Source organism: Poecilia mexicana, unplaced genomic scaffold (genome assembly GCF_051168715.1).
Source record: "Poecilia mexicana isolate PSO_F unplaced genomic scaffold, ASM5116871v1 scaffold_13, whole genome shotgun sequence".
In the NCBI taxonomy this organism is placed as follows: domain Eukaryota; kingdom Metazoa; phylum Chordata; class Actinopteri; order Cyprinodontiformes; family Poeciliidae; genus Poecilia; species Poecilia mexicana.
Genome location: NW_028263382.1, coordinates 31,744,754 through 31,771,829, shown reverse-complemented (window position 1 = coordinate 31,771,829; position 27,076 = coordinate 31,744,754). Strand labels below are relative to the sequence as shown.

Genomic DNA, 27,076 nt, shown 5'->3' with positions numbered 1-27,076 from the left:
GGAAGGTAATCTTTTTTTCAGACAGCCTTCTAGTTCAAAAGTCAGAAATCAACATGGAAATGCCATAGACTGTTTGCAGTAACTCTTACTAACAATGTAAGTTTTACTTCCTGTTTTAAGTTTTACTTTTAGTTTATGGTTGCATACATGATGAAACATTGATGTTACCACTCTGACATGTGTGTCTTGTAATATAGTCAGCCTGAGGCCAACTTTGTGTTTTGAATATGGCTGCTCCTTGCAACTGAAGTTAGATGTGTAGGAAATATGTGTATCTTACTTGCCTGTGTCTAAAACAAATGGTGCACATTTGTTTTTATATATTTTTTTCTGACAAATGGTCAGAAAAAATATAAAACCAACTAAAAGTTCCAAGAATATTTCGCAAAGACTTAAAGCAACAAATGACATTAACTGGAACTTCGTGGACTTCTAAGCCTGTATTTATAAAGTTGTAAGCTAATTTAAACTATTTAAGTCAGTTCATTCACCTGGCTTTCCAATTAATGCCCTTATCAATTGTTTGTCTTGCTGAATAGATGTAAGCCCTTATTTTCCCTTAACAAGTCCGCCTTCCGTTTTTATTTTGGATTTTTTTGGGCGTGAGTCCTAATTCTCAGAACGTGTAGACAAAGAGGACGAAGACAGAGGACGGCGGCCTCTCAGCGGCATCAGTCCGGGACCGCGCGCACCGCTGGAGGCAGTCTAGCTGCAGAGCGGAGCCTCTGTGTGTGTGAAGCAACTCCGGCTGATGTTTGCGGCGGAGAGGAGAGAGACGGACGGGAAGAGCTGGGGCTGTGGAGCTGGGTGGGCATGACATTTGAGCAAAGTCTGAACAGGAACAACGCGCTGCCCTAAGTAGCTATGTCTGCGGAACGGCGCTCCGCTGGACTTCGCACAGGTGAATCAGAACTCCGCAGTGGCTTCAAGCCCCTTTTCTTCCGCCGCTGAACAGAGATTCGGAGGAGGGAGCAGAAGCGACGAGGCAGTGCCCGCTTCACCCCGCTACAGTCTGGCAGGTGCAGCCGCCAGGAGAGAGGGGCGGAGGGAGGCAGAGCTGCTGCCTAATTAACTCCCCGACGAGCAAGAACACAGGGACGGCTTGCGGAAACAGGTGCGCACCGGAGAGGACACTATGTCAAAGGAGACAAAAGGAAGAGGTAAGGGGGACTAACATCACCGGTGGTCTCGTGCTAACAGGTAGACCTCTGTGTCTCGCGCTGGTTCGGCTGCGCCTGCATGCTTGAATGCATGGAGGGGATGGATGGATGGATGGAGTCCGTGACGGAATGCGCGACAATCGCCACGGACTCCCGCATGTGAGACAGCTCCCCTCCCCCCCCCGGGTTCGGTCCGGTCCCGTCCTCATCTGCGAGCTGGTCTCCCTCATGTCCCTGTTTGTTTCGTTTCGTTTCCCGCAGGTGACACAAGTCAGTGGGGTCAAATGTTATAGAATAGACATTGAGGTGAAGATGAACCTGCGTTTTACTGTCCCACATTTTCTGGGTTGCTGCTGGTGTTAAAATTCAGACGGCTCACATTATAGAAGTTCGGAGTCAGAGGCTCAAAGATTAGCAATTGCAAAGTAAAAAAAGAAAAACCCAGCAGAATACAGAGTGCTTTAGTGTGCTAATAATAGCAGGGAGTTTTTTTTATGCAGCTCATTTGATTGTTGAACTGGATTTGCAGAAATGAGAGCTGACAGGACAGCATCACTGGAGGCCTTTGAAGTCATGACATTTCTATTGCATGAAAAGGTTCATTGTTGCTCTCTGCAAGAGGAGAAAAAAGGATTATATTGCTGCACGTGTGCCACCTGTTTGCATTGTGTCAGTCATAGAAAGATGCGATTTGAAGCATCTTCTTTTGGATTCGCCGGAGATCAAGAGGGTTGATCCTACACGCTGGAATAAAATTCGATGATTAACTTGCAGAATGGGTATTTCTCCCGTCCTCCTGAGCCAGTCTGTGAATCTCCTGCAGCTCCTGGCTCCGTGTTCTGCACGTGGCCTCTGCGCTCTGACCTTTCCCACAGGCCCAGGAGTGGACGGGGCACTTTCCCGCAGGGATCAATGACATTTCAGATTATTGTTAAGCTAAGTGGTGACAAAACGTCTCATGACAGAGTAGGGGATTTCATTTATTGCAGCCTGTGGATTTAAAGCAATGTCCTCGCATGCAAGCCAGGGCGCAGGATGCACACGTTTTAATACAGATGTGTGAAGCGATGCACGATTGGTTTGGTTGTTTTAAAAATATAAGGAATGTGGTGTGCATTTGTGTTCAACCCCTTGAATTTGATGCCCCTAAATTGGACCCTATATAAGGAATTGCCTCAAAAAGTCACCTAAGTATGAGGTTGTATTCACACCATCCCTGTGTAGCCCACTTTTGTCAAATTGTGGTTTGTTTGCCTCAAAAGTCTGGTTTGATTGGAGAGGCATGAATGCACAATCGAATTCTGATGCAGACCAAAAAAAAAAGCAAACTCTGGTCCGCCTAAAAACCTAGGTCTTGATTTGGTTGAAGCAGGAACCAAATCCTGCTTAAATAATGAAGTTAACATTTAACTTCATCAAATGTTAATAGATAGCAGGAGCAGCATTGGGAATCCTGGGTAAATACAAACTAAACAAACGTGAGAGTCTAACACTAGCAGGAGAAAGTGGCCCGTTGTCCGTTACCAAAGACAAAAGATGAATCCTACAGTTGTTAAAATCTGACGCAACTCTATTTTTGTTTACGTTTCACAAAGAAGGAAGTTGCGTTAACGTCTTCACGTGTCTTTGGAAGTTTTTGTGTCGATTCCTTCAGTAATTCTTGATGCAGCGCCACCCCAGGTGAGGAGGGTGAACAGGTTTATCAAAGGCCATGTGAACACAAACCGCACCAATGTAACAAATGCGGCAACTTTGGCCCCCAGTTGAACCGAGTCTACCGGACAGTCAGGTGTGAGAAACACCCATCGTAGCCTGTGGAAACTGTGGAGGAGCTGCAGAGATTCACATCTCAATTTGGAGACTCTGTTGGCACGGTAACTGTTTGTCATTTGAAAGTTCAAAGTTGCTCTCCATTCAATCTGACTATTGAATGGACTATTTTAGAAAGAAGAAACAGCAGAAACTTTATTTAGCGACTGTGCAAATTTTATAAAGCCATAAAGGCTTTTAGCTAACAGTTGCAGCTAACCGTGGTTTGGATTTATTGACTCTTTTCATACTTATTGGTTAAAAAAAATTAAAGCCATTTGTGTACATGTTAAAACACAATGAAAAACTTAAACACTTTAAATTGTATGCTTGTTCTCTCTTTTTTTTTTTTTCCCCAGACAAATTACCCAGCAGAGTATTCCTTAAAGGTTACTATTCAGACACGAGCTTATGTGTAGCTGGATCAATTTAGATCAGTGGGGCAAACAGGAACAAATTAGAACTAACAGGACAAATACACATTGTCAAATTGCATAAATCAAACTAAATTAACTTCATCAAATGTTAACAGATAGCAGGAGCAAGGTTTGAAAGCTGGTGGGCAGCATACAGATCGGGGAAGATTAATTTAATTTCAACAATAATGCTAAAACATCTGTGCCACGGTTGAAATTATAAATCTATATATGCAATGCGCTCTTTACTGTATGTGGGTTTACTCCCCACAGCTCCTGAAAACTGGTCTTGGAGATAAAAGCACTAACTTCAGAGGCTTTCCATCAATCTGATGAGGAAACTGCTGAAAAATAGACCCTTCAGCCGGGCTTAAGGTGAACAAACAGATTGCGATGGGGTTTGTACGTCCAGCTGTGGTCCAGCCTCTCAAGACACTGCTAAATCATGACCAGCAGCAAGTTCAAAACGGCAATACGTCTGATTTACAAACTTAATAAAATGGGACATGTTTTTAGAGATTTTATTTTACATTTTTTTTTGGAACTTGTACACGGTTTGTGCAAATGTGTGGAAAATTCTGGAAATATTTTGAGTTTGATTTAAGGGGTTACCATAATGATCAAAATGTATGGAATACTGTCTGGGGCTGTCACAACAGCAAATTTAGCTTGACAATAAATTGTCTCAGTAGTAATGGCACAGTGATGCAAGTTTGCTCTCTCAATGATAAATGAACATTCATTTTGTACGGAACACTAAAAACTGGTAATGGAAGATATTTTAAATATTAACAATAAAATTCAACCAAAAATATAAAATAAAATAAAAATGGAAACCATCAGAATAGAAAATATTGAGCTAATTTTAATTTATCATATAATTAATTGCTGAATTGGTTAACTTCTTATTGCAAGAGGTTTAAATACTGTTTAACTTTTCATTTGTTAAATTCTCTAAAGATTACATCCATCTGTCCATCCATCCGTCCATTCGATTCCTCCGTTTGCTGTTTTTGCAGGTTCAATATCTGAAGCCACCACTGTGGAAATGTCTGCAGCAGATCCTGAGAGAAAAACAAATTAATTGAGAAGCTTGCGTTCACCAGAAATCAGACATGTAGTTGTCTATTTTTAGCAGAGAGTCTCTCAAAAGACAAATTAGCTTCTCTGGTTGCATCGATTTTTTTTTTTAATGAAACAGCTGCAGCTGGATGTTTTCCTCCTATTAATCATTTTTTATTTATATATTTATTTGAGTGCTAGTGTAAAATTCACCTGCTAATAAAAACGCACACTGGGGTTATTTGAGCAAATCTTTATGAAACAGAAATCAGCTATGCAACGTTTCAGCAGTTGTGAGGCTGTCGGGAATGTAGTTGCGTTGTGTTTCAGCTAATATTGCTTTACTGTTCTTAATGTTCCAACTTCTTATATGCATCAGTTTTTAAACCTATGAAAATAGAGTCCGACCAGGTGCACCTGTAAAGATTTTTTAAATTTGTAAGTGTGGCTCATGTGTAAAACTGTTGTCATTTACAAATAGAGATTTAATCTGATTTAGACCTTCTGAATCACTTAGTTTAAGAACTTTACTGTATGCAATACAGTGCATCAACCTGAAAGCATTTATTGGTGCCCTAGGTAGAAATTTATGAAAAGCTTTACAATAAATCAACTTTTATCACAGTACTATTCTATTTCACTGAATTAACTGTGCAGTAAAGTGAGACAAACTTGTCTTCCTTCACACTTTCGTATCAGACTATTGTTTCAATGGAATATAGGTCAAAATTTGATAGGAATACAATGCCCCATGAATGCCACAGTAGTATGTGCAATTTGACCACATAACTATAGCTGGTGTCAGTATTTTTGGGCTGTTTTTAAAAAATTCTCTCATGTGTGCCTCTGCTATAAAACCGTGACTTAGATTTCGCAGCAATGAAAATATTAATTTCAATCTCATATTATGCAATCCTGTCTGCACTAATGATTTACTCACCTCAGCTTGCTGGATGCTTGAAACAGGACGTGATGGTTTAACTAATGCTCTGATTGATTTGGGTAATAACTTTTCTGACTCCTTGGGAGCATTCATCAAAGGATAGAAGAATAGAGGTCAGTGGCATCCACTAACTCACTCTTTGGTTACCTAGCAACAACTTGTTGAGTAACTTCTGCAGTTTCAGGTTTTGCCACTGTGAATAATAACTGCTTAAAAACTGGATAAAACAGGAATGGCTACATCACCAGCTTGGCATTATTTCAGATACTCCAAACAAAAAACAAAAAGATAATTATTGATGTTGTAACCCAGGGTGGAAAAACTGCTCTTAGTCCCGCCTTACTGCCCCATTGGTTAGAGTGACAGTCAGTCACACAATGCATGCAGCCAATTGACACACCTGATGTAACTATTTAGGCTTGCTCCAGCTTTCCCCAGTCAGGTGTGAGGGGGAGAGCTGGAGACAAAGGAGCTACAGGTTGGTGTTCTCAAACAATCAGTTATCTTTTTGTTTGTAATGCACTTTTTAACCTTACAACATAAAAATCATGTAGATCCAAAAAATCCAGTGAGTTTGGAGCCTTGAAGCTGCCATGCTCCCAACTACTATTGAAATTGGTGAGTAGTGATCACAATGTTTTGTTGAATTTAGCATGTTGGTTGGTAACTAATGCTAATCGTGATCAATTGTTGTAATTTAACTTCTTTAAGATGATGAGATAAATGTTTCTTCATTTGGTCTGATAGATTAGATATATTGCATTTATTTCTGAGTGAAACTGAAAACTCTAGTTAACTAGCCGGCTGGAAATTTACTGGTCCTGTTTATTTTAATACAGGCCAGGTGATCCCTTTTTAGGGTAAAAGATGGCGAGCTTCTGAAAACTGGCTGGAGCCAGGAGAGCCCCAAGAATCACTTCATCCTGGTCTGGTCTGTATCAATTCCCCCTCCATCTCACCACTCAGGCACACACTCCATTACTCATCTTTTCATCCGAAAGAACTTGCGCTGGGACATTATCAACTTAAATATCCGGATAATTCAACCATGGACTTCTGAATGTGTGTCGGTCAGGTTTTGGACTGACCAGCGGGGAAATCAATACCAGTTGTGCACAAATCAATGAAGGACGGCCGCAGTACTGTGTATATTTTTTTGTTTGTTTTTTATTTTTTGGTCCTATGTATGTTTGTCTTGCATTGTCAACTTTAATTTTTGTCTAATACATGGTATTGAAAGTAGTTCTTTTGTATTGTTTTATTGATTACTGACAACAGCTCCAGCAGATGAATTCTAGTCTTCTGATTTTTTCCATCCAGTCCTTTTACACTTTAAATAGTGCTACATTATTGGCGAGCTAGCCAGGAGCTGTTTGATCAGTAATTAATAGAAACCGGGTTGAGTAAAGTTGCACAAATAAGTTTTGGTTCCTACTCACCAATTCAATTTCCATTATGGAGGTTTTTGAAACTCTTGGTCTAAAAATCCCTAATACAGTATTGATTGATGGAGTCTCAGAGAACCCCACTGATGAACTTGTTGATTTTCTTGAACAGTATGGTGATATTAAGCAGAGAACTACCATCGATTCATGTGAATCAGAATTTGATCAAATGTTGGTTGTTGAATTTGATTCTGGATTGTCTTTAGCCCGCTTATCTTCAATATTACCATATACATTTACATCAAGTGTGGGTGATAAATTTCATATTGAAAGTTTACCTGAGATTTATGCCTCAAAGGTTGGTGGTTTAAAGACAAATGAGTATTTGGCCGATTTACAAGAAATTGCCAAAATGTCCGGAAAAAATTATACTCAAGTTCTCACAGAAGTGATGTCCCAGATACAGCAGTCTATTGCAGAGTTCTGTCCTGTGGTGCCAGAGAAGGCAAAAGAGGAACAACTTGCAGATGAAGATGGAGGGCAGCAGCCATCAGCTCATGCCACAACTCGACTCCCTTTTCCTCTGTCATCCCTCTCGCAGTCGGTTCCTCTCCCATCCAGTTCTGCTGTCTCCAACAGAGCTGAAGTGCCAGGTCAGGAGAGGCGGTCTACACCTATTTCCGTTGGGGATCTTAGTCCTCCTGAGGTGCAACGGTACGTTGTGGAGCATGTTGTTAGGAGTGGGGACAGCTCTCTGCATATGCACACATCCCATAGATTGAGAGCATTCTCTGGAAAAGTCCCCAGGCCAAGTCATGAGACAGACTATGACACGTGGCGTTCAAGTGTTGAATTAGTTCTTCAAGATCCCTCTATGTCACAGTTGCAATGTACCAGACTAATTCGTGACAGTCTACTTCCACCTGCCTGTGATATAGTGAAACATTTGAGTCCTGACACGTTACCAAAAGTATACATGGAACAACTTGATTCAGCTTATGGAACTGTTCAAGATGGAGAGGAGTTGTATGTTAAATTCATGGACACCTATCAGGACAGTGGAGAAAAGCCGTCTGCCTATTTGCAGCGTCTGCAGGTTGTGTTACAGCATGCAGTAAAGAGAGGAGGTGTTTTGGAGAAGGACACGGATGCACGTCTGTTGACTCAATTCTGCAGAGGGTGTTGGGACAACAATCTAATCTCAGAACTTCAACTTAAACAGAGAAAAAATAACCCACCATCATTTGCTGAGTTTTTGTTGTTACTTAGAACTGAAGAGGACAGGGAAGCGGCAAAGACCTTGAGGATGAAGCACCATTTGGGAACCACTAAACAGAAGGTTGCATCTCAGGTCCAGTTTGCACATACTGATCAGGAAACTAACTTGTGTGTTGCTCTGAATAACATGACTAAACAGCTTTCACAACAGATGGCTGCAATACAGCAGCAGCTCACTGCTTTAACAGCAGGTCAAATGGGCACTAAGCTATCTTTTGCTGAAAAAATTACTTCAAAGCCTAGTGTGAAGAAGACTGTTAAAGATGTAAAATTCGGCATTTCTAGCTCTAAACCTGGGTTTTGTTTTCGTTGTGGGGAGGATGGCCATATTAAGCCTCAATGTGATAATGAGCCCAATTCAGCATTAGTCAGTGCAAAGCGGAAAATGTTTTATGACAAACAGAAGAGACAGAGACAAAATCCCTCTCCTTCAGCACATTTAAACTAGTTCCAGTTCCTGTTGAGGGACGAACAGGAACTGAGCTAGACCAACTTTGTCCCGCAAAAAGAGAGTCTGTTAAGTGTGCAAAAATGCAGACAAAAACCAAAATTAACTTACCAAAAGGATTAATTGGATCCAGATGTACAGCAGAAGTCAACATTGCTGGCCATAGCTCTCAATGTCTTCTAGATACCGGCTCTCAAGTCACAACAATTCCAGTTTCTTTCTTCAATGAGCTTCTCTCAGGTCAACCAGTGCACTCATTAAATGACCTACTTCATGTTGAAGGGGCTGCAGGTCAACAAGTTCCATATTTGGGTTATGTTGAAATACCAATAACTTTTCCAAAAGACTTTATTGGGAGTGAACTAACAGTTGAAACCCTTGCTTTGGTTGTTCCTGATGTGAGACCTGGATTTCCAGCTTCAGTACTAATTGGCATGAATACACTTGAAATTCTCTATGAAAAGTTTTGTTCAAGTGATTGTCCCACATTTCAACCTACCTCATATGGGTTTAAAACAGTTCTGCATCAGTTAATGCATCAGCAGAACTGTGGCAATCATTTGGGTGTTGTGACTCTCCATAGCAAAACCCCTGTGCTTATTCCAGCTGGTTGCACAGTGGTGGTCGAGGGATGTGCCAAGCTTTCTTCTACAGCCAGTCAGTGTGCTGTTGTTCGGCACCCGGTTTCAGGCCTGCCGGGTGGCCTGGTTGTCAGTAGCTGTCTGGTTGCACTTCAAGCTGACTCACTCAATAAGGTTCCAGTTGCTGTTTCCAATGAAACAAAGCAAGTCATTTCCATACCAGCTTTAGGTATCGTTGCTGAACTGGAAGCCTATGCAGGTATCATCTCAGAGCACCATGTGACCAACCATACAGCTGAGAAAACATCAACAGCATCTTTGAAAATCAATTTTGGTGAGTCTCCAATACCATCTGAATGGAAGGAAAGAATCATAACAAAGTTAAATGCCATACCTGAAGTTTTTGCCCATCATGATTTAGATTTTGGTTGTACTAAGCAAGTGAAACATCACATTAATCTTCATGATAATACTCCTTTCAAACATCGTGCGAGACCGATTCACCCACAAGATATAGAGGCTGTTCGCAAACACTTACGTGAACTTCTGGATGCTGATGTTATCAGAGAATCTGAATCTCCTTTCTCATCTCCAATTGTTGTTGTTAAGAAAAAAAATGGAGACATTCGACTGTGCATTGACTACCGTAAACTTAATTTACAAACTGTCAAAGATGCATATGCTTTGCCCAACTTGGAAGAATCATTTACAGCTCTCAGGGGATCAAAATGGTTTTCAGTGCTTGATCTGAAATCTGGTTATTATCAGATTGAAATGAATGAATCAGATAAAGCTAAGACCGCTTTTGTTACTCCACTTGGGTTTTGGGAGTTTAACCGAATGCCTCAGGGGGTTACAAATGCACCATCAACCTTTCAAAGATTGATGGAGAAATGCATGGGTGACCTGCATTTGAAAGAGGTCTTGGTTTTTCTGGATGACTTGATCATATTCTCAAACAGTCTTGAAGAACATGAAAACCGTCTGCTGAGAGTTCTAAATCGTCTGAAAGAATTTGGATTAAAACTTTCTCTGGAAAAATGTAAATTTTTCCAAACATCTGTTAGATATTTGGGTCACATTGTTTCAGGGAAAGGTGTTGAGACAGACCCAGAAAAGATTTCCACAGTGAAATCCTGGCCAATTCCTACTAATTTGAAAACCTTGAAATCTTTTCTGGGATTTACTGGCTATTATAGACGTTTCATAAAAGGATATGCCACTATTGCCAAGCCTCTTAACAATCTGACCCGTGGGTACCCCCCAACTAATAAACCCTCAAGAGTACAATCTTCTAAGTGCCCACAGTTTGATCCAAAGCAACCTTTTGGTTCCAGGTGGACTCCTGAGTGTCAGCTGGCTTTTGATACCCTGATTGACAAACTTACTACTGCACCAGTCCTGGGGTTTGCTGATCCTGCACTACCTTACATCCTTCACACAGATGCCAGCACCACTGGACTGGGTGCTGCCCTGTACCAGGAACATGAGGGGAAGCTCAGGGTAATAGCTTATGCTAGTCGAGGTTTGTCAGCCAGCGAAAGTCGTTATCCAGCTCACAAACTTGAATTCTTAGCACTGAAGTGGAGTGTAACAGAAAAGTTTCAAGATTATTTGTATGGAGCGGATTTTATAGTTGTCACTGATAATAATCCACTTACTTACATCCTAACCTCAGCTAAGCTGGATGCTACCAGTCATCGTTGGCTGGCTGCACTTTCTACTTTCTCCTTTAAGTTGCAGTATCGAGCAGGGAAACACAACCAGGATGCTGATGCACTCTCTCGTCGTCCCTGTGAAAATCCTGTCATAGATGAGGTTGCACATAAAGATCAGGAACTTATCTCTCAGTTTGCTCAACAACATCTTTTAGACAATAGCAACAATGAGATATCACCTGAAGTGATGGATGCAATTTGCCAAAGCCGTCTGGTTCGGACTCAAGTTGAAAGTCTTTTGGTTGAATCACTCTCAGTCAGGGCAGATATAATTCCTGTGGACTACTCTGAAGAGGCACATGGTCTTCCTGTTGTTCCTGCAATGTCTCATTCTGACCTAAAAGACCATCAGAGAGCTGATCCTAGTGTCAGGGAAGTTATCCATCAGTTGGAGTCAGGTGAAAAAATTCCCCCAACAGTTAGGAGTGAACTTCCAGAACTTCATCTTCTCCTTAGAGAACTAACTAAACTGGAGATGATTGATGGCATTCTTTACAGGAAACGGCAAGAAAATGAGCAACATGTATATCAACTGGTCCTTCCAGTAGACCTCCGTGAATCTGTTCTTCATAGTCTTCACAATGACATGGGCCACCCGGGAATAGAGCGAACCCTGGATCTTGTTAGAGCTCGATTCTATTGGCCTAGAATGGCTATGTATGTGGAGCAGAAAATAAAGGCATGTGGACGTTGTGTTCGTCGAAAGACTCCGACAGAGAGAGCTGCTCCATTAGTTAACATTCGGACTTCACGTCCATTGGAGCTTATTTGTATGGATTTTCTCAGTCTTGAGCCGGATACCAGCAATACCAAAGACATTCTTGTGCTGACAGATCATTTCACCAAGTTTGCCATTGCCATTCCAACACCGAATCAAAAGGCAAGAACGGTCGCCAAATGTCTTTTGGACAATTTCATTATCTATTTTGGATTACCAGAAAGACTTCATACAGATCAAGGTTCTGATTTTGAGTCCAAACTGATAAAAGAGCTGTGTGCTATGACAGGAATTCAAAAGTGTCATACAACACCATACCATCCCAGAGGAAACCCTGTAGAAAGGTTTAATCGCACACTGCTAGCAATGTTAGGAACTCTTGAACCCAAACAGAAGTCAAAATGGAAAGAATATGTTAAACCTCTCGTTCATGCGTACAATTGTACCAGGAATGAAGTGACAGGATATAGTCCTTATGAACTTATGTTTGGACGCTGTCCTCGACTCCCGATTGATCTTGCTTTTGGTCTTCCTGTCTGTGAAGAGAAATGTCCATCACATTCGCAGTATGTACAGAACCTGAAGTCACGGTTGAGAGAGAGTTATCAGATAGCATCAAAGAACTCTGCCAGAAGTGCTAAAAGAAACAAGACTCGGTTCGATCAGCGGGTTCTACCATCCAAGCTGGAAGTTGGAGACAGAGTACTTGTGCGGAATGTGAGACTCAGAGGTAAACACAAACTTTGTGATAAATGGGAACAAGATGTATTTGTAGTGGTGAAGTGTGCTGGAGACCTCCCAGTTTATACAGTAAAACCAGAGTGCAAAGATGGCCCACTACGCACTCTACATAGAGACCTTCTTCTTCCATGTGGTTTTCTCCCTCTGACAGATGCTGAAAGACCAACTGAGACAGTTCCAGTCACAAAACCCCAGACACGTCAACACACCAAGAAATGGCAAGGATCTCCTGAGGATTCTGCAGAAGGCGAGAACAGTGAGCAAGAAGAGATTCCATTCTATTTAGTTCCACCTCCAGTAGAATTCAAAGTGGAGAAAACGCTCAGAAAGTCATCACCTCCTGATGTAGAAAATTCTGTTGTCCCAATAGTTTCTCCAGTGGAAAAACAACCTGTTGAAATTCTTTCAGATTCTGAGAGTTTGAAGTCAGTTGTTGAAGTGGAATCAATTGAACCAGAATCTAGTGTCGAAGAGCAACCTGATGTTTCTGCAGAACAAGTTCCACCTCATCCTGAAGATCTACCTGATCCAGGCAACCCAGTTGGTGAAACTGTTCCTGATTTTGAAATTTCTTTAAACAGATCCCCAAACCTTGATGGCATAAATCAAATTAATGACATCTCTCCAAGACGCTCAACACGTCACAGAGTGGCGCCTAAACGGCTTCAATATACTACTTTAGGCAATCCGCTCGTCTCAGTTGTTCAAACTTTATTGCACAGTTTGTCTGATGCTTTAGTTTTGACACCCACCACTTCCAGTAATGTTCACATTGTTTAATGTTTACATGTCACGGGACGTGCATGATTTAAGGGGGGGAGGGTGTAACCCAGGGTGGAAAAACTGCTCTTAGTCCCGCCTTACTGCCCCATTGGTTAGAGTGACAGTCAGTCACACAATGCATGCAGCCAATTGACACACCTGATGTAACTATTTAGGCTTGCTCCAGCTTTCCCCAGTCAGGTGTGAGGGGGAGAGCTGGAGACAAAGGAGCTACAGGTTGGTGTTCTCAAACAATCAGTTATCTTTTTGTTTGTAATGCACTTTTTAACCTTACAACATAAAAATCATGTAGATCCAAAAAATCCAGTGAGTTTGGAGCCTTGAAGCTGCCATGCTCCCAACTACTATTGAAATTGGTGAGTAGTGATCACAATGTTTTGTTGAATTTAGCATGTTGGTTGGTAACTAATGCTAATCGTGATCAATTGTTGTAATTTAACTTCTTTAAGATGATGAGATAAATGTTTCTTCATTTGGTCTGATAGATTAGATATATTGCATTTATTTCTGAGTGAAACTGAAAACTCTAGTTAACTAGCCGGCTGGAAATTTACTGGTCCTGTTTATTTTAATACAGGCCAGGTGATCCCTTTTTAGGGTAAAAGATGGCGAGCTTCTGAAAACTGGCTGGAGCCAGGAGAGCCCCAAGAATCACTTCATCCTGGTCTGGTCTGTATCAATTCCCCCTCCATCTCACCACTCAGGCACACACTCCATTACTCATCTTTTCATCCGAAAGAACTTGCGCTGGGACATTATCAACTTAAATATCCGGATAATTCAACCATGGACTTCTGAATGTGTGTCGGTCAGGTTTTGGACTGACCAGCGGGGAAATCAATACCAGTTGTGCACAAATCAATGAAGGACGGCCGCAGTACTGTGTATATTTTTTTGTTTGTTTTTTATTTTTTGGTCCTATGTATGTTTGTCTTGCATTGTCAACTTTAATTTTTGTCTAATACATGGTATTGAAAGTAGTTCTTTTGTATTGTTTTATTGATTACTGACAACAGCTCCAGCAGATGAATTCTAGTCTTCTGATTTTTTCCATCCAGTCCTTTTACACTTTAAATAGTGCTACAATGTCGTCTGTGATAAGTTTTTCAGACATATCGTCCAGCTTTACTTTAACGTGAAAGATGTGGGTCCCAAACCCCCACCTCAAAATTTAGAATTTTATATTTCTGAATCTTTTACATTCTGGAATATTTTCTACAGAAAACAAAGGAGCCCAGGGGCACGTAAGAGCTCCACAGAGGAATGATTCGAACCATGAACATCCAGGATGGCATCAGAGCTGCAGTATTTTTGCAGGTTAAAATCTGCATCAATTGGAATGATAAGCTTCAAATAACGGGAAGGCTCAGTGCTAAGAGGCTCAATCATTTAAGGATTTGTGTGAACCTAAACAAAAAAGCACCGTGGCTTCCAGTGGTGGTGAATTTCTATTTAAAAAAGATATGTTTTGCTAATTTCTTTCTACCACACCTTTGCAGTCTTGCCCTTTTCCTGCTGCTTGGCCTCTGGTGAAATATGGTGTTACTCATCTCTGTTGGAGATTCAGCACAGCAGAGCATTTCTTTTGGTTTGGATGTAAATGAATCACAGGTTTTTTTCCCCTCTATTGCTGTCTAAATAAAATAAATATGTCGTGTACCTGCGGCTTTGCTGAGATTTGGCATTGTGCTATAAATAGCTGCTGAATGCCGAGGAGCAATCTCTCTCTCTCTCTCTCTCTCTCTCCCTCCCCATTCCCCTCCCTCTTTCCTTTTCTCTCCTTTTAAAATTGAATGTTATAAAGACTTTTGTGCGTGAAATGCTATTTCAGTCGACTGATGGCACACGTGTGTCCGCCAAAAGCAATCGAGTTCCAGTCCATCAGCCATTTCTTGTCACTTAGACATGACAGATATATGTTATTAGAATTCAACAGCTTGCTGTGTCATGTTGTGTCTTCAGATTAGAAACCGGTCCCCAGAGAGGCCTGTTCGGCAAACGGTGCCCCGGTGTTCTCTGGATATTAAAGAGACGTGTGCTAATGCACGCCTCCTGTGACCTCTGTTGTTTTAGTTGATCTTACAAAACGCTGGTAATTTAAATTTAATAGCTGTTTGTCATGGAGAAGCACAGGGGGCTTCCGTGTCGGGGCGCAAGCAGCGGCTCGGCCGGCCACGCCTGTTTGGGTTTCCGAGGCGAAGCGAAGCGGCGGGGTCTTCAGAAACTGGTCTTCCTGTTGTCCGCCGGTGGAAAAGGCCTGATTACAGAGATGTGGAGGGCAGGGTATTTTTCATTTCAGTCTTCTGCTTCAGATTTCTGGAGTGTTTCACTGCAGGTAAAGCATTTTTTTAAAGCACAATTACTCCATTGTTCAAAACCGAAAGCAATCAGTTTGTGCTTAAAATTTGCCAGTTTTCCAGCCCCGGTAAATGGTCTGCACTTAAGATCCTATAAAGTGCTGAACAAAATGTATTAGAATCACAAGGTGATGGTAGCAAACTGGGGTTCAGGGCCTTCTTCCAGGCACTTTGAAGCTGGAAATGTGATATTTTCCTTCAGTTATATGGTGTAAATTGTACATTTTATTGTGTATAACAACAAATATCAGACTAGTTTTTCATTTTGCTTTGAGATGCACCAATCCGATATCGATATCTGTATCAGCCCCAATATTGAAAAAAATTCTAGATTGGAATTGTGACAATGTACCCAATCCATGAGGGCAGATTGATTCAGTCTAATTTCATGCCTTATTATATATTTTACATAATATTTGGAACTCCTAATTGCTCTTTCTGAACAATTTGAAAGGTTTGTTACAATTTATTTTTTTACATGTTTGGCAAAGGTAGTCAACCTATTGTTTCAGCTATCTATTTTACATTGGATGTTTCACTAAAGTTTAGTTGTTTTTATATGCTATATCAAGCTTGTGAAGCTGTTCACTTTTTAAAGTGTGCTGGACAAGTGTAGAGTTACTAAATAAATTAGTAATTTAGTACTTTTATGTCTGTATTCAGCACTGTTTTTCTGTATTGAATTGGTATCAATACTAAACCTCAGAAGTGAAAAAGAAAAAATGTACATCAGAATGCTGCACCATAGAAGATGCTGTAGTAGGTATGCCAGGCCAATTGTTGGCACTTTGATGCTGCCATAGAAGGACATGAAAAACACAGACCACCACCAAACTGCACCATGTTTATTTGTGAGAGTGAGGCGCATGCGGGTTACAGGGAGATGGAGCTATGACGTCATTGTTTTTTTTTTTTTAAAAAAAGACATCAAAAACGTACCTGGAGTGTTGCTTTGATTCTTTCATGCGTGTGTGAGAAATCCATTAATCTCCCATGGCAACCATTCAGCTGTGCAAAATTCAGCTGGGTGGAGCTAGCACCGCCTTCGAAGACAGTTACTCCTCCTAAGAGCTGCAGTTTCTAAACTTCCAACCTTCCACCTCACAGAGACCCTCCTCCTTTCCCCCCCTCTCCCTGCGACTCGCCCCACTCAGCTCCTTCAGACTAGCCAGCAGCAATTAGCAAACACCTGGTGGAACAGCACATCTGCTGAGCTCATTACATGAGCTACTTCTCAGTGAGACGCTGGTAAAAATGTTAAAGGGTTAATAGAGGAGCCATGTTGTGGTGAATTCCGGGAGGCAGGGTTTCAGAAAGAGCAGGAGTTTTTAAAGAGACAGAGACCCAATTTCAAGGCGTTAAATTATAAAGTCCAATTTTATTTAAATCATATTTGATACATAGCATAGAAGGTAACATAATTACTTGATTGTGCTATAAAATGGCGTTGTGTGCCTGGAAAACACATAATACTGCCCTTTTAAATACAATGAGAGTTACGTTTTTAATCCTCAAAGTGACTCCATAAGTAAATTTTAGAAATAAATTCTCAGAAGTTGCTTACATTGGTTCCCCCAAACACCTGATTTGAATTCTCCTGATTGCCTCACTGCTTTTCTGTATTTATTTATTTTTTGTTCCAGTCACCCACACCTGGCTACAGTCAGTCACTTCTTGCTCTGCATAACTCTCTGATTTATAACTCTCATTCTTGGGAGCCGCTGCCCTGCATGTTTTATATATTTACCTGCTACATCGCAGCAGATTCCAATTGAAGGCTCATTAACAGACGGCTGCTGACCTTGGTGGCATGCTGAGGAGGTAATTCAACCATTTAAATCAGGTCTTTTGGAGCGGTGACACATCTTAAACACGCAGGGCAGAGGTTGTTGAACACCAAGATTGAGAAACCCGGCTGGATCCATTAGTCTTTATAAAACAGAATGCAGGATTGAATGTTAGCTGAAGTGCAGTTGCGTGTTTAGAGGCCATCTTTGAAGATTACATGATTTAAAGTTTTTTTTTTTGCTTCTTTGGTTTTATTTACCCTCTTTCTTGTAATTTTACATTTTCCTTTTGAGCTTTGCAAATTGATGTCTGATATCTGCCTACTTCTGGGGACTAATTACCAAGATGATGTGATGGAGCAGAAAATAGGTCTATGTTTCTTAATACTTGCAATTAAAAAAAAAACTAACTATCTCTTCAGGAATATTCATGATCTGTTTCACCAAGTTTTTAGTCCATTTAAATGGTTATTTAACTGAATAGTTTCATTTTTCTTTGTTTCGCCATTTATAGACCAACACAAGTATAACAAGCTCATATTATCTGGATGATCAGTCTGGTTATTTGCACAGGTAGATAAGTTGCGGCTAACTATAGCTTTGTAGCTGTCATTTTGAAACTGATTGGTTTGTTTCAGCACTAGGACTATGTTTTTATTTATTTATTTTATTTTTTTGCATATGCATTGTCCAAAAGCCAAATTTATCTTTCTTGGTAGTAAGGGTAAAATCTGTGACTGGGCCAGGTGCCAGCAGTGCCCAGCCATTCACGGTGGAAATACAGCTCTGTTTTACTCTATGCTTACATCAGTGTTTTCTCTGACCTCCCAGTAAAGTTGTATGTAACTTAGAAAAATGTGGGTTTTTTTAACATATATTTTAATAATCTGTCAAATAATTTTTTTAGCTTCTTTGCCTCCTTTTTTTTTGTCCTACTGTCATCTGCAGAATGCAGAACGCTGTGGGGAACCAGCTGGAGTTTAGTAGAAAGTAAAGATGATGGCCTAAACTGCACATACACGAGTTTGATTGACAACACTAAGACACTACCCCCGGCTCTGATTGGTTGTTTCTGACTGAGTGGAGTATTTCTGCAGATGGCCGTAGTACCACAGGGTTGAACCAGAGGTTATTCTGTCATAACATAGTGACATTTTTAACAACTATGTAAAAAGAGATATTTATGACAGAAAATTGTAACGATTCTAATACAGTAACTTTTAAAACCCTTTGTAGAGCTACAAACGAGTACATTCCTACTGATGGGTTCATACTTTCTACACTGTTTAAGCATAAAATGAAACATACACTCATTATAATAAAAGTTTTTTTGTGATTTTTCTTTTAAATTGGAACCATTTGGGATTGAAAAAACTGAAAACAGTGAGAGTGGTAAAACCTAGAATGACTTCTTCTGTACAGATTCAGATGGTTTAGATCAGTGGTTCTTAACATGGGTTCGATTGAACCCCAGGGGTTCAATGAGTCGGTCTCAGGGGTTCAGCGGAGCCTCTGCTGCGGAGGTAAAGACACACTTATGTAAAGTCATGATGATGCCCCGCTTTGCTATCACTTGCTGCAGAGGATCACGTTACATTGCTTAGCCAATCAGTGCTGCGGAGGAGCACTGATTGAAGGAGTTCCACTCAGCATGGATTTGAACTTGTGTCTTTAATTACTTCAGCAAAACTCACCGTTTTTACCAAATTTTGCAACTTCCGGTGTACTTCTAACTCTGCTCCTTAGTCGCATCTTTTTGGGGTTGGTACTGCCTCTAGTGCCGTGGGGGTGGTAACTCAACTAATATAATTACATTACTAAATCAGAATACCACAAAGTCTTTGTTATTTATTAGTTTTTAAAATGAATGTAGAGCTAATTAAATGATCTAAACAAGATCTTACAGTGGTTCCAGTTTCTCTCGATGGCCAACCTCGATGGCAAATTTGGGTCGTTCCTGGACAGTCAGCTCAACTTTGTTGAAAACACTGACTATAATTTGAAGAACTGTTCTCTAAGACTCTACCTTTTAAGAAGACTTGGTGATCTTGGGGTGACCCAACTAGACTCTAGTTGGGTCTCTGTTACAACTCACAGTTCAGATCAATCAAGAGTCTTACAAGGAATGTTCTTCAGTAAAGCATATCAACACCGCATTCAAGTTTATGAGAACCTGGTGTGACTGAGTGTTAATGGACTGCTGGGGCAGCATCACGGTGATGATTATGATTTTGTACTGTCACTTTTGGTGACAGTACAGGGGAAAAAAATAATATTTTACTTATCACTACAGAACGGTTCAGTGAATGAGCATATGAAACTGGTGGGTTCGGTACCTCAAAAAAGGTTAAGAACCATTGCTTTAGATAGTTTATATGCAAAATCTGTATATGTGAAAATGAAAATATACAGTTTCAACAAGCGTGATACTGCCACCACCAAAAGTGACAGTACAAAATCATAATCATCACCGTGATGCTGCCCCAGCAGTCCATTTACACTCAGTCACACCAGGTTCTCATAAACTTGAATGCGGTGTTGATATGCTTTACTGAAGAACATTCCTTGTAAGACTCTTGATTGATCTGAACTGTGAGTTGTAACAGAGACACACAGAACATGTTGTTATTGGCTCTGTTCCCAGCTACGTGTCTCATTTTCTGTGCATTTCTTTACAGCTTGACTCCTCTATGTGATCTTCATCTCCACTCAGGCATGTTACATGTTCAAATGAGCAGTGCAGACACTACTCATTACCTCCTCTTTCACCGCGCGCAGAAGAAAAGACCTTATTGGATTTCCTCCCGACACCGCTGGCGTCACGCTGCTGCGGCTTGTCCGACGCTCAGAAGTGCTTTGCAGCCTCAGAGAGCTCTCCTGCCCTTCCTCACTTTAGATCCGGTTGCTCTTTCGGGCGCTCTTAGTCGCTCTAGAGTTCCTGAGATTATTTTTAATTGCGAGGCGAAAAGTGATGGGTGGCACAGCTTTTTGGAACGGCTCAATTGGAGACGAGGAACAGCAATAAGGGAGATAATTCCCTCAGGGTGAAAGCAAGTGATTAAAGGTAGATCATGTCTTTGCTTTTGGGCCGTCCTCAGCGGTGAGCAAATTGTTAATAATTTTTACAACCTGCTGAATTATAAACCTTGTTAAGCAATTTCAAACTGTAGCAGTTCAATTATAGGCATATGATATATACAGCTTTGGAAAAAAATAAGAGACCATTTAAAATGATCAGTTTCTCTGATTTTACTTTTTATAGGTATATGTTTAAGTAAGATGAACATTATTCTTTTATTCTATGAACTACTGACATGTTTCTGAAATTACAAGCAAAAATTTGGTATTTGCAGAAAATGAGAAATTGTCAAAATAACAAAGAAGGTGAGCGCTTTCAGACTGCAAGTAATGCAAAGAAAACAAGTTCATGTTCATTTAGTAACAACAGTACTAATGTTTGAACTCAGGAAGAGTTCAGAAACCAACATTTGGTGGCATAACCAGGAGGTTTTCAGAGCTAGTAATAGATCACAACTTCAAATTATTAATCCTTTAATGTCAAAATGTCCAAATTAGACAATTTTGTTTATATCTTTGTTATATAAGGTACTAAAGTAGTTACTTATGAAACACAATAATCTGTATTTATTCAGCAGTCTGAACACAAATTTGTCCTGGGTCACATTAAGGGACCACCTACTGATCTAAAGTGACTTCATGTAAGCATCAGTTTTTCTTTGCTTGTTTATTTTAAACACAATGCAAAAGCAACAAAAAAAAGCTGAAATATATAAAGTTGAAATTGAAAAGACTCATGAGTCCCTGCAGGAAGTTGTGATCACAACAATATGCAAATTTTTTTGCAAATCTTTTTCGCAGACTTGCAGATTTCACAAGACATCGTAACTTTTCAGTAAGACTGACCAATCACCGTTTTACAAAATCGAGGTTTTGTTAAACCCAAGCTTTATAACTCATAACTCATGTTTTGTAAAGCCTGGGTTGAAATGACCAATCACTTCAACTCGACTAAATTTTCATCAATCCTCTTGGCCTCTTTTTAATTTAAAAATCAAGTCACTCATATAGATGTTTTTTGGACGTAGCTATAATGTTTAAATCGATGTCTCCTGACATGCTCTATTCTAATCCTTTTGTCTTTCTGTTATACTTTCCTTTTCTTGTGGCTTAGTAAAGTATAAACAAACTTAACCTGAACAGCGGTTCCAATTTTATGTTCCAGTTTCTGCTTCCAGTGGTGATGGAAACCAGGTAAATGAGTTAAAACACTTATTGTCCCACATTTGGTTTTATAATGATTCTGGGTTGTAAATCCACAGCACACCACTTTCCATTACAGTGATGAACCTTTGCTCCTCACTAAAAGCCCAGCCTGTTAAATGTTTAATTCATCTAAAACCACAATGATTGAAGTGGAGCTTCTGCTCTACAAGACAGATTTAACACATTCAGCCGTTTGGAAACGGTTTGCTTCTATTAAAATCTCACTGGGCACCAAAAGGACAAATCTGGGATTTCCTTAGAAGATCTTCCACAGTGGTTACCCTAGACATATATGTCTCTGATATATTTGAATTGTGATTGCTATCGGCACTAAATAACCCTACTCTCATCAATGCATAGGTTGTTTGAAGCGTAATTTATTCTAATCATGTTTGTATTATGTATTTTTTATTTTTTTACTGAATTGAAACACCGAATTCTGCAGCAAATCTACACATTAAGGTTGTCAAAGTCAAGCTAGCATAACTGACCTACTTGTCTCTCCATCATTATTTTTTTTAATTAACTTTTCACTGATTTAAGAAATATGACACCTCTGGGCCTTATGTAGTTATGTTGACAATTAGTAACAGAGCACTGCATTTCTTTATACAATACACGTACATTTAGATTTAACATGTTATGTTGACAACTTGACAGCTAAAACCAATGGCAGTCATGCCCAGCGAGCAGTTTAATAAAGAAAAAAGGTGATCGTCCAGATATCTGCAATCGGTGCACACCCATACACCAGGTTAGACCCCTTTTTATTTTCAGAATTATTTGTGTAATAGATTCGACAACGTGTCTGAAACATTCCTCTCACACATTTGGTCACACATTCCAGAGGTGCCCTGTTGGTTTGAGATCCAGTGATTGTGGAGATGGTTGAAATACAGTGAAATAATTGTCACGTTCTGGAAAGCGGTTTGAGTTTGAGATTTGTGACATGGTGCATTATCCCTCTGGCAGTGTCTCTCAGAGAGGGTCAACATCAATACCTGGGGCAGGCTGTGGCTTTTATATAATGATCATTTGGTACGAAGTGCTCCAAAGTGACCTGAGGAATGATTCCCCTTCACCACCTCCAGCCTGAACTGTGGCGGGATGGATCTGTTCCCATCAGAGCAGGAGACATGCTTGCAGTCTGTTAAAGCCCAATGTTGGTGAGCCGTGTGGACTGAAGCCTCAGTCATTTGTTAGTTGACAGGAGTGGTTCCTGCTGCTGCTGCTCATTTTGGTTGGACGCGTTATTCAGACATGGTATTCCACAACCTTTGACTGTAACGAGTTATTTGAATGGCTCTTGCTTTTGTGTCATCTTTCACCAGTCGTCCTATCCATCAGTCGTCCTATCTTCGTACCCTCAGCCACTATTACCTAGATATTTTTTTGTCGTTGGTCGATTCTCCGCTCTCCAGAGTATGACGATGTATACTCATCATACTCTGACGAGTATACAAGTAAATAATTTATTTATTTAAATAAATTATTTACTTAACTTATTTAAGTAAATAAATTAACTTTAGAGGTTAATTTATTTTATTTTGTTTTGTAAATTTCAGCCAAAAAAAACAACAAAATTTAGATTTTTATCAGAAGTTTTCTAGAAAAACACATGGAAATTTCAGTTTCAAATGTGAAAGATTTGCAAGAAAAATTGAGATTAATCAGAAATTTTCCAAAAGTGGAAAATTTTTGACTTTTCAAACTCAGAAAATTCCAATTTTTTTCTCTAGAAAGTTTCTGAGATCTTAAACATTTTATTTGTTTTCTTAGATATTATATTTAGATATTAATCAAAACAATTTTGAGTATTTATGGTGGAAATTTCCTCCTTTTTTTTCAGCCCTAATTTGGCCTCATACCAGACACATGGTTGTCCCTGAAAATGCCAGTCAAAATAAAAACAAACAAATTAAACAATATTTGAATCCTACTTTAAATCATTTAAAGATAGATTTAGAGTAATTACTCCCCTCATACAGTAATGATTCATACTACATATTTACTCTGTGTGTGCCACCTTAAAGTACAATCTGTCTGGGGTTTGAGGAAAACGCTTCCATCCTGTGTGATTTATGGAGATGAGGCTCTTCAGCAAAGCCACCTGTTAGGTAATTAAACTGAAATTAAAGCCTGGAGCACGATGAGACCCCAAGAACATACGGCTGAACCAACGTTCCCTTTAGAGACTTTAGAGGTTAATGAATCACAGATTAAATCCTTTTTATCTCTGTTTGATTGAGAATCTAGTCTTGGTTTTCAAACGATCTGTCTTCACGCTTTTACCAGTGTTTGGCAGAACAATCGTATAATTTCTAACACAAACAATATGCACCCACTTATTTATGTAACCGCATTTGTCCTAGAAAAGGAATCTGTTGGGGTCTTTTGATACTTTAGTCTTTTATGTTCTGTGGATCTATAGTGTTTGCACAACCTGCTAAAGTTTTTGTGACTTAAGCAAATAAATCTTTTCAAAATATTTAGCACCTTTAATTTGTTATACACTGTGAGATTCTACTAAAAAGACAAGTAAGTCTGTGAAGTAAAAAAAGAGGAAAAAAAGCATCAATAACCTGGTTGCATTAGTAACAAATTTATCAAATATTTTTATATCAGAAATCTGATGAGCTTGATGTAAACTTCAGCCTTTATGTTTGTACCCTTTATAAATTAATTGAAAGGGTTTCATTGTGCAAATGTATCAGTCAGGAAAAGGGTCTAAAAGCCTCCACAGCATTATATTTGCACCATAAGAGAGCAAAGGTAGCCCCCGGATCATTGGAGACAATCTGGATTGACAGAAACATTATAAGCCAGAACTCATCTTTAAAACTGATAAAAAGACGAGGCAGGTTCTGGTCATGAAGGCTGTAAACAATGAAAAAGTTGTACTATTTTGATTTGTCAAATACAAAAAGTAAACTGTGGGGCAACAATTTCAGAAGGCAAGTTGGGGATTAAAACAACTGCACATGCCACATAAAGATCGTCATACCCACAGTGAAGAATAATTTAGTCACATGAAGGTGGGATGAAATTTCCTCCAAAACATCCTTTCATTTTAACCCAAAAGCTAAAGCTAATGTAAAATATGTGGGGTTGCCTGAAGAGGAGTGTGGATAAGAATTATTCTCAAGATCTGGCTCATGTGGAGAGTGCTAAAATAGCAAAATTAAGACGTAGGAGTTGTTTGTAGCCTGGTTAAAAAAGAAAACAGGCTCTTGTTCTATGCTTCTCTTCATGCAAAGGCTCTAGACCTTCGTCTGTGGAGAAACGGTTGCATCCTGAGGGTTTGGATTCTGTTGAAGTTTTAAATTTTATCTAATAGCTAATGTTGGCCCGTGATGTAGGTAATGCGATAGTTCGACTTTATGGAGCTCACAGGAAATTGCCTGCTCTATAAAAATGCTTTCAAAGAGAGAAGAGCGTGGCTAATGCAGACTGAACGGCTTTGTTCACTTCCTCCGCTGCCACTGAAGGCCTGTCACGATAGAAAATTTTCTGAGAAGTTACTGCAACAAACAATATTGTTGTTTTGAGATCATTTTCATGTAATATAATGTTAATACCATAATTCAATTATGCCCTCTCAAAGATCAGCAAAATCTAATTTCTAACATTTAACACTGGAACTGGAAGACATTTTAAATATTCAAATTAAATCAACAAAACGCCTTCAACAACAGATAAAATGGATCCCAAAGTCTGTAAATAAAAACTGAAGAAATTTTATCATTGAATCTTTGATAGAAAGAGAGAAATCAATCATGCAAATGGAAATGATCACGCTCGTTTTAATTCATTATATGAGTAATTGATTATTGCTCATTGCGACAGGCTTAGCCATCACTAAGACTACAATTCTAAAACATCGTTCAAAACAGATCCTGTTTGCTGATTGGCCTGGATGAAATTCTACTGGAGAAATAGAGTTCAATGGGAGAAATCTCAGATGGAGGACTGAAGGTAGATGAGAATCAAGCTAAGTTATGTTGGAAAGCAATTGGTATTGAAAAGGGTGAATTCTTCTGTGAGACAAAAATGTTTAGATGTGCAGTATTAGCTATGTATTTCACTCCCTAACAAATGTATTTGCTGTTTTTGAGTTGAACTGTACATGATATGGGTAATATTAGAAGTAAAAAAAATTTGGGAATTGATAAATCTTGAGTAATTTTCCTATAAACCATAAAAACCTGCTGTTGTAACAAGGGCACGTAGACTCTTAAGAGCCACAAATCCTCATATAAAGCCACAAAAATAACAGGAAATAAATGTCTCCGCTGCTCTTTTTCCGAGAACGGATCATGGACTCTCCTGGTACTTTCCTTATTCATGAACACTGTGCAGGAAGGGGTCTGTATAAACACTTGACACTGTTAATGTGGCAAGGGGGAGCTCTGTGGCTGGTCTCCTGTCGGCAGACCTGGGTCCTATCACAACACTCCTGTCCCCTAAAATACCGGCCCGCTAACATCTTAACGTCAAAGCTGGCTTTAAAATGTGAGCCCGCAAACCAATGAATAAAATTACGCCGACGCATTATCGCTTCACGTGAAATCGGAGTTGAAGCACGTAGTGACGCGTCACATGCAAAACATTTCTCACTCATCCTGCCCGCTGCTGGAGGCGGCCCTGCAGTCTCGGAGCAGATTTCGTCTTTTTAGGATGATTTCTGGCACAGTTGTTTTGAGGCCCGTGTGACAGAAAGGAGGAGAGATGAATGACTGCCGTTCTGCATTTTTCAGGAGCTGCACCTGAACCTTGCTCCCATGGCTGCGGGTCTATTATTTCACATCTTCAACAGCTGCTTTCCAGTAGGGAAGATGTACGCTCTATAAAACAATCCCTCTCTCCCCCAAGTGTGGTGTGGTGCATCTCTTTCTGAAAATATATCTACTGCGTGAGCATTAAATGACAAGTAGCAGAGATTAAAAAATTGCAGGGTTAGTTTAAGTATGAGTCAGAAAGGTTTGCTGGGACTATTGAGTTATTATGAGTCATGCAAAATCAAAGACATTTTTCACTTACTGACAATTCTCTTAATATGCTTTAGATCTTGATAAAAATAATGAAATATGTCATACTAACAATTCCTAAGGTGAAAAATCTGAAGTCTTAGTTTAATAATTTTGACTGAAAATAAAAATTCAGTCAAAATTTTTATTTTACAGTTTTTCTACAACAGTGTATTAGGGCCACTGTAGGTAAGTGGGGAAAATAGTAAATTTCTAACCAAATAACTAAGATTGTCTAGAATAAAAACAAGAAATTTCTACAAAAAATATGAAATTGTCTTGTTTTTTTTTCTAGAAAATATGAGGTTTTTTTTATCAGGAAGTTTCTGTTTTTATTTGTTTTTCTTATCTACATCTGAGTTTTTTTCTAACAAATGTTCAACTTTTCAAACTCAGTTTCAGATTTTTTTCTAGAAAATGTCTGTGATCAATCTTAATTTTATTTTTTTTCTGGTACATTTCCAGCTTTTGAAACTCAAAATTTGCCAGATTTTTTTCTAACAAATTTTCAACTTTTAAACTCAAAAATGTCCTTGTTTTTTCTAGAAAATTTCTGAGATTAAACTCAAAAATATTTTG

At 39.5% G+C, this 27,076-nt stretch overlaps 1 protein-coding gene and 1 long non-coding RNA gene across 2 annotated transcripts in view; both read left to right on the top strand.

Annotated features, from left to right (window-relative positions):
- The first annotated feature begins 344 nt into the window (after positions 1 to 344).
- The window catches only part of pitpnm3 (PITPNM family member 3), a 154,447-nt gene continuing 127,715 nt past the window's right edge, over positions 345 to 27,076 (top strand). Inside the window, exon 1 of the mRNA XM_088012065.1 lies at positions 345 to 1,160. Within this exon, the coding sequence (XP_087868191.1) occupies positions 1,136 to 1,160 (25 nt within the window). The 5' untranslated portion in view covers positions 345 to 1,135. The remainder of the gene's footprint in view (positions 1,161 to 27,076) is intronic.
- On the top strand, positions 5,705 to 7,080 carry LOC148155905 (uncharacterized). The gene is made up of 2 exons (XR_015765130.1): positions 5,705 to 6,008; positions 6,230 to 7,080. It is a non-coding gene; the product is annotated as an uncharacterized LOC148155905 (long non-coding RNA).